At 22.1% G+C, this 21030-nt stretch overlaps 6 protein-coding genes across 6 annotated transcripts; 3 read left to right on the top strand and 3 right to left on the bottom strand.

Annotated features, from left to right (window-relative positions):
- Positions 1-644: 644 nt before the first annotated feature.
- PCHAS_1239100 (MerC domain-containing protein, putative) lies at positions 645-1678 on the top strand (the record flags this gene model as incomplete). The annotated part of the gene is made up of 3 exons (XM_016799001.1): positions 645-664; positions 871-1108; positions 1229-1678. The coding sequence occupies 3 exons, from the start codon at positions 645-647 to the stop codon at positions 1676-1678; spliced, it is 708 nt and encodes a 235-aa protein (XP_016654352.1).
- A 1008-nt stretch (positions 1679-2686) lies between these two features.
- On the bottom strand, positions 2687-4801 carry PCHAS_1239000 (divalent metal transporter, putative; the record flags this gene model as incomplete). The annotated part of the gene is made up of 1 exon (XM_739712.2): positions 2687-4801. One exon carries the CDS (start codon positions 4799-4801, stop codon positions 2687-2689), a length of 2115 nt encoding a protein of 704 aa, XP_744805.2.
- Positions 4802-8476: 3675 nt separating this feature from the next.
- PCHAS_1238900 (conserved Plasmodium protein, unknown function) lies at positions 8477-12604 on the top strand (the record flags this gene model as incomplete). Its single annotated transcript, XM_016799000.1, has 2 exons — positions 8477-8679; positions 8956-12604. The coding sequence occupies 2 exons, from the start codon at positions 8477-8479 to the stop codon at positions 12602-12604; spliced, it is 3852 nt and encodes a 1283-aa protein (XP_016654351.1).
- An 834-nt stretch (positions 12605-13438) lies between these two features.
- PCHAS_1238800 (conserved protein, unknown function) lies at positions 13439-14745 on the bottom strand (the record flags this gene model as incomplete). Its single annotated transcript, XM_738677.1, has 5 exons — positions 13439-13615; positions 13862-13900; positions 14024-14150; positions 14291-14419; positions 14594-14745. 5 exons carry the CDS (start codon positions 14743-14745, stop codon positions 13439-13441), a joined length of 624 nt encoding a protein of 207 aa, XP_743770.1.
- A 632-nt stretch (positions 14746-15377) lies between these two features.
- PCHAS_1238700 (dynein light chain Tctex-type, putative) lies at positions 15378-16453 on the top strand (the record flags this gene model as incomplete). The annotated part of the gene is made up of 6 exons (XM_016798999.1): positions 15378-15389; positions 15513-15564; positions 15671-15705; positions 15904-15982; positions 16189-16263; positions 16347-16453. 6 exons carry the CDS (start codon positions 15378-15380, stop codon positions 16451-16453), a joined length of 360 nt encoding a protein of 119 aa, XP_016654350.1.
- Positions 16454-16989: 536 nt separating this feature from the next.
- Positions 16990-19247, bottom strand: PCHAS_1238600 (DnaJ protein, putative; the record flags this gene model as incomplete). The annotated part of the gene is made up of 4 exons (XM_016798998.1): positions 16990-17023; positions 17145-18657; positions 18837-18882; positions 19239-19247. 4 exons carry the CDS (start codon positions 19245-19247, stop codon positions 16990-16992), a joined length of 1602 nt encoding a protein of 533 aa, XP_016654349.1.
- Between the last annotated feature and the right edge of the window lie 1783 nt (positions 19248-21030).

The following is a 21030-nucleotide window of genomic DNA, read 5'->3' as shown; positions in this document are numbered from 1 at the left end:
GACAAAAAATATTGAACATTATTTGTAATTATAAAAAAGAGAAATTTAAACTGGATAAGAGAATATTCAGTAAAATTTTATATAAATATAATAACTGTTAATGTGTGCATGCATAATATATGTGATAAAAAAATACAAATACAAATGCCATATTAACTATAAGACTACTACTTAGGATAATTGCTAATATATAAAATACTGTTAAAAAGTGGAAAATTAATATTGATAAACATTTATTTATTTTTTTTTATAATTCTTAGTATATTTATATTTTTTTAAATTTATTTTATTGTATTGGTATGGATTATTGTTTTATTTTTCTTTTAATTCATTCCATAAAAAATCAAAAATAAACATCGAAATGCACGAACATATAATATTTTTAAATCCCTTACAACAAATGTCAGAAATTGAAAATGCAACCGATTTTTAGTTAAATGAAAATAAACATAAGATATCCTCCAAAATATAATCCTAATGAAATATATATATACCTTTATGAAAAAAATTCTTAAAACGCAAAATAAATAATTTTAACAATATTTTCCCTTACCAACTTATGAGACTTTTATATATATCGTAAATGAAAAAGAAAAATTTATTTGGCCTATATAGGGTATGTTTTCAAAAATAGTTTTACTACAATGAAGAAACATTTTATGAGGTAAAAATAAAATTGTGATAAAACAAAAAAGAAAAATAAATAGGGAACACAAAAATGCATCATAAAATTGGAATATACATATAAATATATTTGTGGGTCTTGATCTCATTTGTGTGATGAAATATTTTTATTTTTTTTAATAATTGCAATTTCTAGTGTTCTGAAATTATTCAAATAATTAAATTTCTTTTCCTATTTGTTCACAGAGCATATTCATATATCAACGTAGACTTTAATAAAATATCATCGATAGCAAGTTTACTATGTTTAATTGACTGTGTTTTGATACCTGTACTTACAATTTTATTATCATTATTTAGTCTTGTAAAGGAATATTTGATTAACAGTAATGATCTTAATACTTTAAATACCGAAGGTGGTACCCATGGGCATGCTCATATAGGCCATCATAGCCATGATTCATGGCACATATTTATGGAAAAGGTAAATTAATATATACATTATTTTATGTCTACCTTTTTATTATTTTTTTTATTTATATTTTTGAATAATCATATGGACATAACTAATAAGTTCATACTTTTTTTATCATTCAATTTTTAGATAGCATTATTTTTTATGATGCCAATAATTACCTTAACCACTGTTATTAACTTTTATAAATTAAGAAATATCCCCTTACTGATGTCTGCCTTAACCGGAATGACATTATTTATAATATCTCATGCCCATATTGAATTTAGTAATGATAATATAAATGATATTCTTGAAGTCCTACATATACCTTTGGCATTGTTAGGGGCTGCCTTTTTATTAAGTACAAACTATGCATCCCATAAACTTTTAAAAGAAAAAAATTTAGATCATTGTTGTAAATATGATCATATAAAAAGTTACCAAAATAACCATCCCCATTGTCACCACCATTGCCACCATCATCGTCACCACCATGCTACTAATAATAATCGTAGCAATTTGACGGTTAATAAAAATGTATTAGACAGCTTTGGAAAACCTTTAGACGAAAATTCCGACTTATTATCTAGCTTATAGTTCTACATATTTTTTTTTTTTATTAAATGAAAGATTATTAATTTGTGAAAATGTGCATAAATGCTCATATGTTTTATACACATTAATTTTTATTGTTAGATTTTTGTGAATATATTATAAAGATATGTTGTTTTATTTATATGTGATAATTATATAAATAAAAATATAACCTTTTTTCTGTAACTAATTGAAATTGTTCATATTAATATGTTATAACAATTTTTCAAACCGAATTGTAAATCCCTTATAGAAAAATTTTACTTATTGGGATACTATACAGCATATGCTGTAGATTTATTTGTATAATAATTTACATTCATATTTATATAAGTTTCATAAAAAGAACTGCAACTAGTTTCATTCCTTGCATTTCGTGAGGAATTTTACTCAATTTATATCATCGAAATTAATAAGGATATTGAAAAAAACAAAAAAAAAAAAAAATGAAAATAGCAAAAAAATAAAGTAAATGCGCATGAATTTAAATAGAGAAAAATAATACATATACTTACAACACAATATATTATTACTAAAATTTCGAGAATATTTAAAATTAAAAATAAAATGATTTAAAAAATATACTATGCATAATAATAAGTAAAACAATGAGCATCGCTTCTTGCCACATTATTTTATGAATTGTATAATGTAATATATATGCATCATATATAATCGTGTAATTTACGTCAAAATTTAAAGATTAGAAATATGTAAAAAAAAAATTAATAACAAAGAAATTTATGAAAACGAAGAAATAATAAAGTATATAAATAAATGGTAAATAAAATAATAAATGTATTTCATCATTGACGCAAGAATATATCATGCAACGTAAGTCGGAAACCACCTATGATAAAGGCATGCGCATACAAAAAAATAAATAAGTAAATAAATAAATAAATAAATGCATATATAATAGTGGACAATAAACTTGTGATATAATGGGTAATAAAAAAATGCTAAATTACAAAACATTAGGCACATAGTTAGGAGTGAAGAATACACTAACTAACTGTCTTTGTAATATGTTTTTGTAATTGGCATATTAAAAAAATATATGATGAAAAATAAATAAATTATCGAACATAATAATATAAACATAACGTATAAACTATTAGACGCATATTCTAGAAAATCAAATAAGGTTAGTAAAAAATTTGCAACAATAATAGAAATAACAAGTACAAAAACAAGATGTTTAAATGGTCCTTTTATAGCAAATTTTCCCAAAACATTTTTATGTATAGAGAATCTGTATAATGGTATAATTGCTAATGGAAGTAACAAAATTTGAACAACATTTATAAAATTTGATAACTGGTCAATAGTATATTTATCATAGGATACATATGCATATAGCATTATAAAAAGAATTGTTCTGGAAAATATAACTCGAAAAAATGGATTCACATTTTTATTTAGAAAGCCTTCAAAAACTGATTTTGATGCATATTCACACATAAAGCTTGCATTGTTCCCACTACTTAATAAACCAAATGACCATATATACATCGATGTTTTCCCAAAATATTTTTTCATAACATCATATGCATTGAAAAGATTATAATCTGTTTTTATATCATCACCACTAATGTTTACTTCAGCAAATGTTAAAACAATTATACAATTTGTAATACAGGATACAAGTAAAGATCCTCCTGACTCAATTGCTCCCAACTTGTTATATCTTTTTACCATTCTATCATTATATATTATTGATTTTTTTTTTGAAGTCAAATTTGAGTGCAAGTAAAATATATGTGCTGATATTACACTCCCTAATAATCCCATTGTATCTAACAATTTTCCTTTCGGTATTCTGGGATATATTATACTTGAAGTTACTTCTTGAAAATTTATTGGGGTCATAAAAACATTAAACATAAAGCAACAAACTAACATACCGATAAGTAAACTTAATATCTTTTCTAGTAAATCTAAACTCTTATTTTCTAAAAAACTGTATGCAAATGCTTCTATCAGTGTATAGAGAATTGCTATTTTAACAGGTATCCCCAAAATCAAATTAATAGCCACAAATACACCTATAATAGCTTGCATATGTGCTCCCCATATAGCTATTTGCACACATACATATAAAAAATATGAAAATTTTGTACTAAATTCTTTTCGGCACAATGATGCTAAATCTAAGCCAGTTATGTGTCCCAATTTCATTGATAAAATGTGAAAAATAAAACCAAGTATATGCCCATATACCAATACCCACAATAATCTATATCCTGTATAATCTTTTAATGTGCCATTTGCGCTATTAAAATCATTATCTCTTATTAAACCGACATTTAAATTACCACATATATTACCAGGGTCTAAATAAGCAATAGCAACAATCCATCCTGGACCAAAATAATTAAAATATATTTTTAATTTGTTCATAAAAGATAATGCACCTTGTTCCTCATTATCGACTTCTTCGGCATTATTATGCATATAAAAGGAGCTATCAAAAGATCCGTCACCTAATTCTAGCATTTCATCAGGTACATGTTTGTTATTTATATTATTTTTATAATTTTTATTATTATTGCTTTTTATAACATCTCTAAAATTTATATCAAAATTACTTCCATGGGCTGACTCATTATAGCCTTTACCATCACAATATGCAGTAGATTGATTTGAAGTTAACTTTTTAATATATGTATTTATCTCAGCATTATTTTCTGTATTATCAAGGTCCTTAGTCACATTATTATTATTTATATAATTTATAATATCACTACTATGAAGATTATTATTGCCATTGTAAAAATTATTATTACCCATATTATACATCTCTATACCCATATCCGTTTTAGTACTATATTCATAATTAGTTCTTGCAATCAGTTCACTTGAATTTATACTATCTTCATATGCATGTTTTCTATTTCCTAAAATTGGATCTGTAACATCTGTTTTTTCTGAGCGGTATATATATGATTGTTCGTTTTTATAACCTTTATATCCATTTTTATCATTATTTATATTTTCAATATGAAAATTATTAATATAACTATTTCTATTATCATGCTCTAGATCATTATTAATATCACATGAATCATTGCCATCTTTTCGTGATTGATTCATTGGTATTCTCATCGACGTATCTTGATGCATTTTTGCGATGATAAATTTGTTTAGCTCTCTGTATGTTAATAATACTTGAAATGTAACGTCACCATGTAACTTATTTATATGTAACTAATTTGTATTTCAGCTTACTAGTTAATGTATATCTACGAACCAATGTTGTTGCAATAGATCTTAGTAGTTGTTCGTCTAACGTTGTTTATATTGAATATTACTTAAAAATGTGTTTGCTCATTCAAGCGTACTTATAATATCATATACATAAAATTTGAAAAATAATATATACGTATGCGCGTGGTTAATTATATAACAAATATCCATGCATATATAATAGTACACACATGCATAACTAATTAATTAATTAATTATTGAACGTATACTTCAAATTCGTCACTGTTTGAAAATATATCGAAATTTTCATTAAAAGAAAAAAAATGCTAATTAAATAATAAAAATACGAATGCAGAATTGCAAAAATGGAAAATAGTAAGTCGCAAAACATATATGTAAACCAGCCCATATATAGAATATAGTCAGTTTAAGCGAAACTCTTATCCAATTAATTTAAAAGGGAAAGGTATAAAAAAAAATATATACATACGCATATATATTATTTATAAATCCATTTTGTTCACTTCAGTTATATAGTTAATTGGCATTATATTATTGAATGCTATGTTGTAATAAATAAATAAATTTGAAATTACAAAATATATATACATACTAAAATCATAAAATATAACACAAAATTAAAAAAAACAATGGTATAAAAAATCGTATATTATAAATATATACATTCCTAAATAGAATATTATTTATTATTATTATATTTATTCAATACAACATTAAAAAATATGTATATATAAAGAAGCCTACAAATGTACAAATACTTATAACCATATACCATATATCTATATATTATGGGCTAGTTCATGTTGTTTGTGTTTTCAATGTGACTAACTCTTTTTATATTATATACATACGATATACTATATAATGTATATTAGAAAACATATATTCATTTTAAAATAAAAATATAAAATTTAAAATAGGGGATAATAAAATATGTAAATATGTATAGATAATAATAAAAATATGTACTAACAATAAAAGAATAACATAATAATATATAAAATTATATCGATAACAATTATACAATAATAACAATATAATTATAAAAAAGTTTAAATCTACATATATATCTTATAAACTATAAAAATGTTCTATGCCAAAGCGCCATAAAAATAATCTAAGTTTTGTATATTAATTTTATTATCAAAAAATTAATATGAAAAAATAAATTAGTTATATATATTATATTGAGAACACAACAAAATATACTATATAAAATGTGCTATCACTAATATTGTACATACGATAGTGTTTTTTGTTTATATATTTTTGTCATAATTGTAATTATATAAAATTCAACGAATTTGGGGGGTTGATTATAAAAATAATTATAAATATAAATAAATTTAGATTTCTTTTATTTAATTATATAAAAAATTTCGTTAAGCATAAATAAATATATAAAAACTTAGCATCTTTCTTTATAAAAAGTATTCTATTAAAATAAAGAAATATAAATAACCATTCAAAATTTAAATCAAAATTGTGTTTATATGAAACAATAAAAAACTATCACCGTGCAATATTCTGTTCTAAGTACATTACGCATACTATAAAAAATATATATATAAGATTTAAATACAGAAATAGAACGCAATTAATTTTATTATTAATATTATTTTTTACTTGTGCATATATTAATAAATATATAATATATATTGAGGATATAAGATAAATTAAAAAAAATACATATATATAAAAAATAATGAACTATGAATTAATAATTGCCTTTTAACATATTTAATATTACATAAGTTATATAATTATTTTTTCATTATATAGTTTACATAATTAATTTAATAAGCTAACTAATCATATATTTTTTATGTTTATTATTTATAAAATGGGATTCTTATAAAATATTATAAAAGCCGCAACTTACAATACTTTTCTTGGCTTAAATAATTATGCAAGTATATCTTACATAGTAGGCGTATACTATCTGTACATGTAAATTATGGCGGAATTGCAATTTTTTGTTTTTTTACCAATGGTCGTACTTTAATAATATCTCAAAAAATTACATAAAAATAGTAAAATAATAGCATTACAGGTATAATAAAGGTATAAATTTTTTTAAAATAAAATGAATTACTAAACAACTGCCTTTAAGCATTTTTTACAAAAAAATATATGTCACCCTTATTTTTAAAATGTCTATATAATATATGCTTTAACATTTCCATTATACTTTCCATGACGGCATCCATTTGTATAAATATGTAAACACAAAAGTATATTTCTATATAGTATATTAACACGCAGGCAAATCAGTGTTACTTAATTATTACATTATGAAAAGATTTAATAAGCTGCCTATTAGTTACTACATATATTTGTTTACCTATATAAAATTAAATGCCATATTTCAATAATTATACTGTTCGCTCTTTTATGTTGCTATTATTGATATAATTTGCACATATATCGTTGGTACTTTAAATGCGATCTTATTTCTTTAGAATGGTATAATAAGTTTTAGGGATAGCACATATGCCCTTAAATACTTACATAAAATAGTCTTTATAGAAAAAATTTATAATTAAAGAAAATAAAAAAATATATTAAAACAAAAAATGATAGATATACCAATATGTGATATAATATCTACTATTTACGTATTTTTCTTTATATATATTTTTTAATAATAATAAAATATTTTTTTCCATTGTATAAAAAATTGGTATAGTAAATATCATGCAGGAAGAATATTAATTACTAAAAAATATAATAAAATAAAAAAGCAATAATTATAGTGAAAATTATAACAACAATAATATTTTTATACTTTTTATCTTCACACAAAAGGTTTAATATTATTTTTTTGGATTTTATAAAATATGTGCATATTTTACTTTTATGGTGAAAAAGTCTCTTTTGTGCTTGTTAAAATAAAAGACACATTTGAATTCATAAATAAATAATCTACTTAAAATTTTCTCCTACTTATTATAGAATAAGATTTAAAAAATATGATAATTATTTAAGGAAATACAAAATATATATATATTATGCGCACACCAAAATAGGAAAATAAAAAAGTTACAATAATCAATATTATAAAAATTAGGTGATAAAAATTTAATGAAACCAATAAGGCGTATTAAATTTATTTCACAGGGTTAAAACTACTTACATTTGTATATAAATACATATATAGATATATGAACAAAATAAAACAACGGTGATAATATGGATAATTTCAAACCCTTTCTTTTATATTATATTGGAAAATGTTATATTATGTGTGGTAGCCTATTTCTTATAAAAATATCTGTTTTTTCTAAAATGCTTACATATTTCAATGACAAATATTATTCTTTTTTTTGGAGGTATATAAATTTTGGGTATGAGAAAAAATAAATACATTTTTGTGGCGTAAATATTATTGATTTATTCTTTTTCTTCAATTATATATATTGCATATTAATTTATATATGTATCCAATTATGTATAAAAATGTAGCTTTAAAAAAAAGAAAAAAAGGAAATCAATCATGGCATTTTTTTATTCACGTTATTGATATTTTACATAAATGCAAAAATAATCTATGGATAGATAATAATTAAAATGATTTTTAAACCCTTATTTAATAAAGCAAAAATAGTCTGTAAAAAACAAAAAAATAATTTTTCAAAAAGTATTGTTGTAAATAATCAACATGGGAATAAAAACTTTTCTTCTACAAATGATGAATACATAAGGAACCCTTTAAAAAAAAAAAATGGAAATGAAAAATTTATACAGCTCAAGCACTCGGATAGTGCAACCACGTTAGTAAACAAAAATAATAATAAAACAAAAAAAATAGTATAATAAGCTTAATGTATATATGTCTGTGGATACACACAATAAGTCTATATTGTGTCATATTTTAAAACTGTTCATTCTACATCATCTCTCTCTAGTTTTGATGGAAAAAACGAAAGATCACCATTGACATAGCCATGGTCTACATAATGCTATATCAATATAGTCTATATATATAATCTTCTTTTGTTTTTGGCTTTATTTTTCTTCAATTAAACATGATTTTTTTTTCATTATAGGTTTGAGAAAAGTGGGATATTAAGAGCAACCAATTGGCCTAAGAAAAAAGCATCAAAAAAAAAGAATGAGCTCCATATTTTATTAACTAATAAAAAAACAAAAACAATAAACTACCATGAATTAAATGTTGTAATAACAAAAAAAATAAATAATATGGAAAATATTAATGAAGTATATAAATATATTTATTACAATAAAGACATATTAGTACCTATAAATTATGTAGTATGTGTTTATAAAATATACAAATTAATAAAAGAAAAGGATTATAAAATTATGAACTATTCATATTATATAAATAATAATCTAATGAAATTAAATATTGACGAGTTTAATAAAATTATGAATTTAAGTGAAGCCAATGAATATAGTGATTTGTGCAATAACATTTTAAGAAGGAATACAAAAAAATATCAAAATGATTTACACAATTTAAATGAAGAAAATAAACTAAATAAATTAACTAAACTAAACAATTCGATCGAAATAAACATTAATAATGTCAAAAATAACTACAACTCATGTTATACCAATCAGTATAGTACTAATGGTTTTTGTCTCGATTATAAAAATGATATTATTCAATATATTTTGGAAAAAGTAAATAAGAATTATTTTATAAAAAAATTAACATATAGACATTTAACGAATTTGCTATATTCGCTAATAAACATAAAATATTATGATATACCAACTTATTTAATATATATAAAACATATAAATAATATGTATATATATTTATCTTCCCAATCTATATCTAATATAACTTATTCTTACTCACAACTTTTTTATTTTTATTCTATTGATTTTACAAAGTATTATGAAAATTATATATTTAAATATTATACATTCTTAAATGAATATGAAGGCAAAAATAATATACAAGATGATCCTATAAATTTAATGTTTTTATTGCTTAGCCGGTGTATGTCTAGTAAGATAGTAAAACATTTTAACACTATATACAACAATAAATATAATCTTGAATGCTTTTATCGTGGATATTTGTCAAATTTAAAAGAACTAAATGAAAAAGAAAAAAAAATGAACTTCTTACTGATAAACGACAAAAAATATGAAGATCAAAATATTTCTGAGGATGTAAGAAAAAAAAATAAAATATTTCAAGAGCTTTTTATATTTTTGTGGGCTATTTCAAAAATAAAAATAAACAACATATATATAGATCTATTACACCATTTAATATATACCCATCGACTATATTTTTTGTTAAACTTAAATGAAAAAGACATTTGCAATTTGATCCAATCCCTTAATATATATTACCCAATTAAAAAACTAAGTCAAATTTATAAAAGTAATTTGAATTATAAAATATCCATAACTAATGAAAATAATTTGTTTTCTTTTAATTATGATATATATCTTAAAAGTGCTTTACTATTAGCAATATACAACATTAAAAATTTTAATTATCATCACTATTCTATTATACTTAAAAGTATACAAAGTATTCAAAGTTTTTTACAAACATATAAACATGAAGAAGAGATACATAATTATGATAGCATGAATGAAAAACCATATTTCCCTGAAGATGAAAAAATACAAGATCATGAAATTTCTTATGAACCATTTCATAAAATTTATATTGACAATTATAAAAATTATTTAAACAATACAAAGAGAATTGATTATAAAGATTGTACAAACAAGATAAACGATGAGAATGTGAAACAGGTTGAACTTGTTCTGAGTAAATTAACAAAATGTATAGTAAACAAATTATCCAAAAAACTTAAAAACGAAAATAATAGCTTTACACGTATTTTGAACTATTCAAATAAAAACTTATCATTTTTAAACTTGCAAAATATTTCTACTTATCTATATAGTTTAGCACATATATCTGATAAATATATAAACCCTGAATTAAAGACAAATTTGTATGATATTATTATTAAAATTTTAGAAGACAAAATAAAATATATTTCTATTTTTGATAAAAAAGATATAAATTTAAAAAGTATAGATGAATGTTTACAAAAACATTATGATAATTTAATCTGTTTAAGTAATATTAATTATGCTTTGAATAAAAATAATATAATAAATGAATGTATAATAATAAACTCATATTTATATCTTTACAAATTTTATGGTTTTTTTTTTAAAATTTATAAAAATGATAAGTCTATTTTAAATTTTTTAAATTATATTGACAAAATCAATGAAAGGATATTATCAATATATAACTGGACAATTTCACATACAAATATTTCCTTCACACCGTTACTCAATTTGACAAACTACAACTATTTATACATGTTGTATAAAATGCATCCGTTTAATATTACCGAAATAAATTCATCATTTTCAAATGGTAAAAATGGAATAAATATTTTTATTTATTTAAAAAAAATGCTTTTACCCATAACCCTTCACAACTCTATAACTATGAACCAACTTCGATTAACAATAAAAATTTTAATTTATTATTATATGCTCATAAAAAAGGACAGAAATTCTAATAAACAGATTTACAATATGGAGACATACCACGACGACATATTAACATGCATGTATAGTCTATCATTAATAATAACTAACTTATCACATAATTTAAAAAATAAACAAGATAATATATCTATCATCAGTGATAAAATTCAAAGTTACGATCCAATAGAGTATATACAATTTTATATTGATGTGTCTACACAATTGTTGAAATGCTATTTTTATCAATTATATAGCACAAATGAAAATTCTATTAAAAAACATATGTTATCAGATACAAAAAACGAAGAAACGATCATGAAATTTTATACTTTTTATTTGTTCGTTAAACAAAATACAATAAACAACAAAATTTTTAAATATAATAGAGAGTTTCTAGTTAAATTTTTAAATTTTAATAAAATCGATAAAACAGAATTCGAATTTTTAGAGACATTCTTTTCCAACTACCCAAAAAGTTATGATAAAGAACAAGAGCCAAATTTAAATATGAATAAAACAGGAGATATTATGAACAAATGGGGAATATCCAATATGTATGGAATAAATAATTATAATTATATTGCACCCGAAAATTTAGGAATCTTTTATTTATTTCAAAAGGGTATAAATAAGAGCGAAATAAAGATGAATAGACAAATTGTAGCATTTTTTAAAAACAATAATTTAGACCTATCCGATATATTCCATAAAGAGTTTTGCGATTTCTTAAAAATTATAGAACACGAAATTATTTTAATATTCAAAAAAGTTCAAAGCTCAAAATCACATATAAAGCTATATCAATATATTAATCATGTTTTAAGAAAAAAGGCAAAAGAAAATAATAATTTGGATAACGGCAAGGGAGATTTGTTAGATGAAGACAGCAATTTTAAGCATATAAAAAATGAATATATAATTAAAAAGGATAATTTTTTTTTTATTGTTGATATTTATGATGAACATACAAATACAATATTTGAAATTAACGGAAACAGTCATTATACCAAACAATATATATCAACCATAATTCATGAAAATCCACGTTTTTTTTATAATTATAAATCTTATTATATTTTTAAACATTTGATATTAAGTAAATATTACAATATTGTGCATTTGCCATTACATGACACAAAATTGTGCAAACAGATTATTTCTGAATATTACAGGGAGAAGCCCCTATAATTTTTAGTCATAAAAAAAAAATAGCCATACATTTATATGATTATTTTTTTTACTTGTGTATGTAATATTAACATTTGTGAAATTGCTAATATTTGTAGAGAAAGACAAAAACTATTTTATCTTTCTCTCCTTATACACCTTATTTCATTTATATCTCTTAATATATTTTGTTTTTGTAATTAAATTTGTTATAAATAATATTTTTATACTATTTTTTTGTATTATTTCCATATAACTGCAAATTTTTGAATAACAATACATATATATATCAATTTTTTCCGTCTGAATTAATTTAACCTGTATTTTGACATTCTTTCCATCAATTTTTTCACATATACTCGGGAATATATTATTTTTATATTCCCTATTCGATTAATATATTAAATTAAAATAACTAAAGCAATTACTAATGTGTTGACCTCTTAAAAATGAGAAATATAAAAGAGTATACAATGTAAGTTTTAACACCTTTAATAGGATGATAAATTATTTAGCTATTTATTATTTTTGTACATGTGGGTGTGTTTGTGAAAATCCACAAGTATATTTGTGGAAAGGCATAATATTGAATTGGGGTTTATATTTGGTTGCAACAATTATTCCCACCACTAATAAATTATAATAGCAAACATTAAAACTTTTATTCCAAAAAGGGGTTATATTTTTATATAATATATAATACTTTTTTGTGTATTAATATTTATTGAAAAAAATTGTTACTTAAAAATGTTAAACAAAAAAAAGAAAAAACGGGAAAGAAAAAAAAATATAAAAATAACGGAATATCTTTTACATTATTTTATTTCAAATTTGTGTATATTTTGTAGTTGAAATTTAGTCTTTTAAAATTTTCGCCCATTCACACTTTTGTAGATCGACAGCTTTATCCTCAAAAACACTGACTTTCATCCCAGCTGCATAAAAAACATTTCGACCTCTTTTATCGTCTTCTATTCCATCATAATTTAAATCTTCTATAATTAAATCATTCAATAGGCCAACTATATGTTTCTGTAAAGAAAAGATCGAACAAAGCATGTATAGGTATGCACATGTATAGGTATGCACATGTATAGGTATGCACATGTATAGGTATGTACATGTATAGGTATGCACATGTATAGGTATGCACATGTGTAGGCATATACATATATAGGCTAGCTCAATGTATATCTTTTTAAAGCGCTTTAAGAAGCAAAAAGACAAATTAAGGACTATTTTTTATATTATGAAATAAAAAAGCGGAAAAAAACTTACATTCTGCAGTTTTGATTTAGTTCTCTCATTTCGGATGTTCTAAAAAATAAAGTAAAGTTATAGTATCAATTTAATAACCCATGAAACAAAGAGATAATAGTCATAAAGAATAAATATGCATCTAATATTGCTGTTATATATTTTTTGTTGATTTGTACATACTTCGCAATATCTTTGTAACTCTTTTTTTTCATCCTCATTAAGTCTTTGGATTATATTTGGGTGTATGGAATTAATTAATCCATTCACATTTATGGCTAGTTCTAATATTAGTCTGTTTCGGAAATTTCTAAGGAAAGAAAAATAAAATAAGTTTTTATATTCGTCTATTATGTTCGGATGTTTATGTGTATATTTTTTTTTAGTTTTACAATATTTTATTAATTTTTTGCTGTGAAAAAAAATAATAACATTAATTTTATCCCTTACATGTATTCATTTAAGAGCTTAGATGATTGGGAAAATAAGACAGCATAATATTCACATCTTAATTTAATAGTTAGTTTTTCTTTTCTCTGGTTTTCGTCATTCATAGATCCATTGAAATTAATCAATTTCCTTAAAATATGGAAAATTTATAAAGTCATAATATACAATAGCATTAAAAAAACATGAATATAAAACTAAAGAGCACGAATGTAAATAATATAAATCAAACAGTAACATGTATTGTCATGAAAAATACAAAAAATGACATATAAACATGCATACGTCTTTTTTTTTAAGCATTACTCAGCATATATCTTGTATTGTTCAAAATATCCCTTTAATTCTAAATATGCCTTTTTCATTGTTTCGGTTGGAAACGTTTGAATTCTATTAGTAATTTGTTCTTCCCTAAATAAAAAGGGTAATATCTCTAAACATGGGGATTTCGCTGACATTTTTTTTTTGTTTTCTTTATTTTTTCTCGTACTAAAACAATTTATTTAATTTAACTGTATTTAATTTAGTAAATATATATATATTATTATCAAATATTATGTAAAATTAATACTAATTTTTGCTTTGTGTTCGTTTTCCTTTTCATTCATAGCAAAAATTATAGCACACATAGATAGCTAATTATTATTGGGTAAAATAAAATAATATTTAATAAAAAAATACATTATGTGAAATAAAAAATCGTTAAACAGGGAATACCGAAGAAAATGCAATAACACTTATAAAATTATTTACACATATTTTTTTAGCTATATTTATGTTTATAACTTATTAAAAAAAAAATTGTATTAAAGCTTACTAGGATGGAGAAAGTCTTGAATTTATTTACATATATTTAAAAGAAAAATATTATATCCCCTATAATAAATTTTTTTCATAAAAAATAAAAACATAATGGAATTTTTGTTTGATTAAAAATATTTTTTATGATAAATAAGTTAAAATATTATTATATATATATTTTTAGTATATATATATATATTAACAGAAAGACATAAAGATATTGCATAATAGTAATGTAGGGAAATTTTTTTTTGTGTAGTTTCATTTCTTAGAAAAAATTGCCTTCAAAATGGAAACTGATGTAATAACACATTTTTTTTTGTCGTCTTTTTTACATAAACAATTGTTGTTTTATATGTTAGCATAAAATTTGGTCAGGTTTTATGCATTTTTACGATTATTATAATTTTTATCTTTTTCTTAGACAATATTGGAAAGCCATAATTATGTCAATGAAATATATTCCATTATCGATGGTATAGAAAAAGATAAAAATATGTGTGTAGTTAAAAGAATATACATAATAATAAAATAGCATTATACATTTTACATATATTTCACTTTTAAATTGTTTAAAATAAGACGTTTTAAAGAACAAAACATATTCAAATAGTGAAGTAAGATAAACAAAATACGAAATTAAAACAAACAAAAATAAATATATACATATTTTACACAGTTGTAAAATGTGTGCATAAAATGAACGTTAAGGTCATACTATTTATAAACATTCTTGTTATAGTAATTTGCCTACCACCTTAATGCCATTTCTTTAACAATTTTTGACAATTTCAATGTTTTCATTCTAAATATAGATTAACAAATGGTCCAATCTAATTTGTGAAGAGTGCATGAAATATTTATACTCGAAAATGCTTCCTCTCAAATATATTAGTAACATATTCATATAATTTCAAAAAGTAGAAATATGCATTTGAAATATTAGACAATAATTACAAGTAAAAACTACTACTAGCTTATATTAGTATTATTTATGCAACCATCTTTTTATAAGAAATATATATAAACCACTTTTTATTAATAATTCATTTTTATATATACAAATATATATTTTATGTTCCTTATAATACATTTTTCAGTAAGTTGTTATATTTTAAAGAATTCGAATGCAGAGACTTCTATTCAATATTCCACTTACTGGGGAAAAGATGACAGTTACGATTTATCTAAATATAATCTATATAAATTAAAATCGTTACATTTTTATAGAGCATAATTTATATTTATTTTATTTTAGGGCATCTTCAAATATGTTGGCCGCATGACCAAAATAACTGCAACATGCTTTGCTACATTAACGTCTATGCCCTAAAGGTATCAGATGGATCTGTAGCTCAGCTCTAAATTGAAAAGACACCATGCTCATATATGTTTATATATATTTCGATTTGGAAATTATTCTTTTTTTTTATTTTATTTTTAAAAAATAAATTTCTTTAATTAACTTATTTGAATGTGAATAAATCTAAAATACAGTTTTATAATACATAAATAAATATGCAAAGTTAAATTGAAAAATATATGTTTTCTAAAATTTCAATATATTCAATTAAAAAAGGAGTATAGCAAAAATATATACATACTGCATATATATATTTACATATATGGGATATAAAATTTCAATGTCCATTCGTATATGTACATATAAATAAGTATGCACGCACATATATAATATTGGAAAATTGGGATATTCAATCAAACACTTTAAAAAAAAAATAAAAAAAATATATCGAGCTTATTAAAAAAATGTTATTATATTTTTGTAATTTCCTATAATTTTTAAAACAATTAGATTATAATTTTTTTTTTAATACTAAAAAAATATATACATATAATAATAAAATTTGGATTAAATGAAAATGTTGCACATAGTAAGAGCCCTAAATATACTCGTCATCCGGTTTTTGGCACGCCCTAAAAATGTGTAAAAAAAATACAATAAGAAATTGCTCATATAGTAATCATGTATATAGATGCATGCACATATCCACTCTCGTTAAGCATAGCAATATTATCTTATTTTTTATCCACTCACCTCATACAGGCATCTTCAAATAATTTCTTAGTATCCGTTATTTCGTTGTTTTTCGTATACTCTTGTATAACCTTTTTCATAACTTTAGCTAAAACAATAAGCGATTCTGCTCTGGCTTTTCTTACGCTTTCATCAACAGACATATCTGTAAAAACTTTTTTACAAACCCCTTTTATCGTTTGATCAATATCAATCAAACAAATATTTAGCATAGTTTCTACAACTGTTGGTAGTGAGTCTTCAAGTTTTTTATTTGCTTTAATTGTTTTTTCAATAGAGATATCTTCATCATCTTCTTTTTTAATTTGGCTAGCTAATGAACTAGTTTTAATTAAAGTTCTAACAAATTTTAATCCTGTTCCTATAACTCTTTTTTTTTGTTGCATTTTATAATATTTTCCACTAATACCAAATAAGCTATATTTATCACCTAAAAATTGGTTAGCACAATTTTCATATGACCATGCAACATTTTCTAAAATGACATGACCAAATGATGTTTGACATAATTCATTGATTTCCTTTTTAAATTTTGTAATATATTCTTCACTATTACTTTCGTTAATATAATTAGTTATCATATCTCTTAAATGTAATGCCAATTTTACTTCTCTTTTATTTTGTGCTTTTAATATTATACGTTGTACATCCTCATCTTTATATAATTGTTCGTACTCTACATACATAACCATTCTTAATTTTCCAATATAAGGATCTAATTTTTCACTACCAAATAATAAGGTAAAAAAAAATGTACTATCAATAAATTGCATATTATTAATAGCATTTTTACCTTCTTTATCATATCTTCTTCTTCTTTCAACATCCCCTAAAACTTGATATGCTTCACCGATTTTTTGAAAATGTTCTTTTGCTTTTAAATCGGAGCATTTATCTGGATGAAACTCTTTAGCTAATTTATAATATTGTCTTTTTATTTCATTTTGGCTAGCATCTATGGGGACTTTTAATATTTGATAATATTCATCATTTTTAACTTTTATATTTCCATTTTTATTATAATATTCATCATTATTTATATCTTTTCTCTTTTTATCAGAATTTCCATTATTTTTGCCATCATCATCACTATCATTTAATAATTTATTTGCTTCATCATCTAAATTATAATAAAAGTCATACCATTCTCTTTTTTCATCATCCCACATTTTTCCTAATGCCCTTTGAGTTATAGATTCAGGCGTATTTATTATACCTCGACCTATTTGATAGCTAGCTACTCCTACCGATATTACTGGAATAACTATTGCACTTAAAAGGCCAAAGAAAACGCCTTTAAAAAATCCATTTATACCTTCTGCTTTTGCACACAAGTATGGTGAAATAAATAAAAAACTAGTTCCTACTATTATTCCCTTTGTTACGGATTTTAAACCAGATACTAATCCAGCACCTGCATGTTTGGGTTTTCTTGTTGAAAATATATTGCTAATTAGATTTTTCTCTTCCATCCCTTCGTCTTCTATGCAACGAGGCATTATTTGACCGTTCTCTAAATAAATAAGAAAGGATATTGAAAATAAATTATAAAGATATATAAGAAGTATAGGCAAATTATCCGTATTGGTAAATAGAGAGCATCGCGAGAAAAGCAAAAGCATCATCTATTTTCTTTACTTAATATATATATTAAAAATGCCGGTTTTATTTTATTGGTTTTTTAATCCTTACCATATATTTGATCTCTCGGCCCGTTGCTATTACCTTTTATATCCTTCTAAGAAAATAAAATAATTCGAAATATGTCAAATATTTAAATAAACAAAAAATAGAAACAATAAAATCCATAGTATGGAATATATTTGTGCATAGGCTCAAGTGATAGCCACATCAATCAAGCTATCCCTCTTTATAATTAAATTATATAAGCACGCTTGCCCATTCAAAATATGCACATTGAAAGCATATTTTCCTCCTCCAACTTAATGTTTAATATACGTTTTTTTATATATAAAATCTATAATTATATATTTTTCTCTCTCATTAAGGTATGACTGAGCATATGCGTACATTCGTGTATATATGTATGCATACACACATATATATATAATATAAATATTTTCAGTAACTTACATCATCCATTTCCTTGAATTTAAAATATTTCTTTGCATCTATATAAATAGAAAATTAGTATAGAATAATTTAATATGCTATATATATTAATAATATAGTCATCATGATAAGTTATTTTTAATACAGAAAAGTAAATATTTTATGGATTTATGTTTTTTTTTTTTTTGCTTCAATATTTATTTCCTATTACCATTTGTTTTAAAAATTCTACTCATTTAATATTAAAAAAATACTTCTTTGTAATTTTTAATTTATAAGAATACGTTATATATTGTATATGAATAATTATATATGCGCTTATATATTTTTATAAAAAGAATATATTTAATTCACCTAGCAAATTTTGATTAATGTATAATAATAGTATTAAAATATATTTTCATTGATGCAGAACAAAAATAAAAATAAAAAAATAACGAAAGTAAAATAAATAAACATATAAATTATAAAAAATAAATAAAGTAAAAAAATTAAGTAGAAAAAAATGCTGAAAAAGAAAAATTAAATTGAAATAATTTATATATACATATTTAATATAATGTTTTACATGAACTTGTTGTTTTACGCAATATTTTTGGAAAAGTAAAATAATTTAAATGAAACATTTATTTTTAAATAAATATATATTTTTTTTTGTAATTTTAAAAACACATTCCTTTATTAGCTATTTTTGTTTACAATGAAAAAATCTTCTACATGGAAAAGAGATTATTAAATAAATCGTAAAAGTACTATGTAAATAAAAAAAGAGGATGGGAAAATAAATGAAATATTATATAAAATTAAAAAACGTATTTAACAACAACAAAAAATATATATTATATATAAATTAAAGCAGATAAAGTAGAAAAAAATATGTAATGGAAATTATTTGCCATATACACCACATATAAATAGTAACCCCATTAAATTGCTTCAAATGTCTGCTTTATTTTAAAAATAAATAAAATGGAAATAATAACTTTCATTCGAGAGCATTTTTTTCACATCTTTTAAAATTACATATATAATTAAATGGTGTTAGGCAATTTTTTTTTCTTTTTTACAATTTTAAAAATGTAGAAACTCATGTACAACTCTCTATATGTAAAAAAACAATTGTCCAAATATATATGATTTATCATTAACATATTTTTCCGCTTTATTTAATTGGTATTATTTTGGAAGAGTGTAATTGGACAAACATATGAATACTTTCAAAGACTTTTTACATATTGATTAATTTCCTTTTTCCACTTTAAAAAAATTTTAATTTATTTTTTCCTGGTTTCACATGAACAATTTCCTTATTTTCATCGAATTTCATAAAATACTCGAACATAAAAAATTATTTCTTTCAATCTTAAAAAAAAACATAAATAATACTCGTACAAATTAGTGTACTATATTCATTTTTGGAAACTATTTAAATATATATATATATATATATAAATTAAATTTACACAAAAATTCACAATTGCGTAGTGTGTTTTTTACTATGTGATAATTTTATTTTGTGTAATATAGAATAAGAGTATAATAATAATTATATGCATTATGCATATCATGTTTACAGCATTTAATAAATTATTCTTTACTTTTTTATTCTATTATGTACTCGATCATTTATTATAATACCATATTTATAGGATTATAATAACAGAAAAGGTTGCCATACATTCGTACTTATAATTTACGCAAAGTATTTTATAGCATCAAACGCACATATTTTTATTACACAAAATTAGAAGAAAAAAAATATATAAATACATACATATTTTTTTATTATATATATCATACATTAAATATGGAA

Source organism: Plasmodium chabaudi (genome assembly GCF_900002335.3).
Source record: "Plasmodium chabaudi chabaudi strain AS genome assembly, chromosome: 12".
NCBI classification, from domain to species: domain Eukaryota; phylum Apicomplexa; class Aconoidasida; order Haemosporida; family Plasmodiidae; genus Plasmodium; species Plasmodium chabaudi.
Note: the sequence above shows the minus strand (reverse complement) of the source record. Positions and strands in the feature narration are given on the sequence as shown.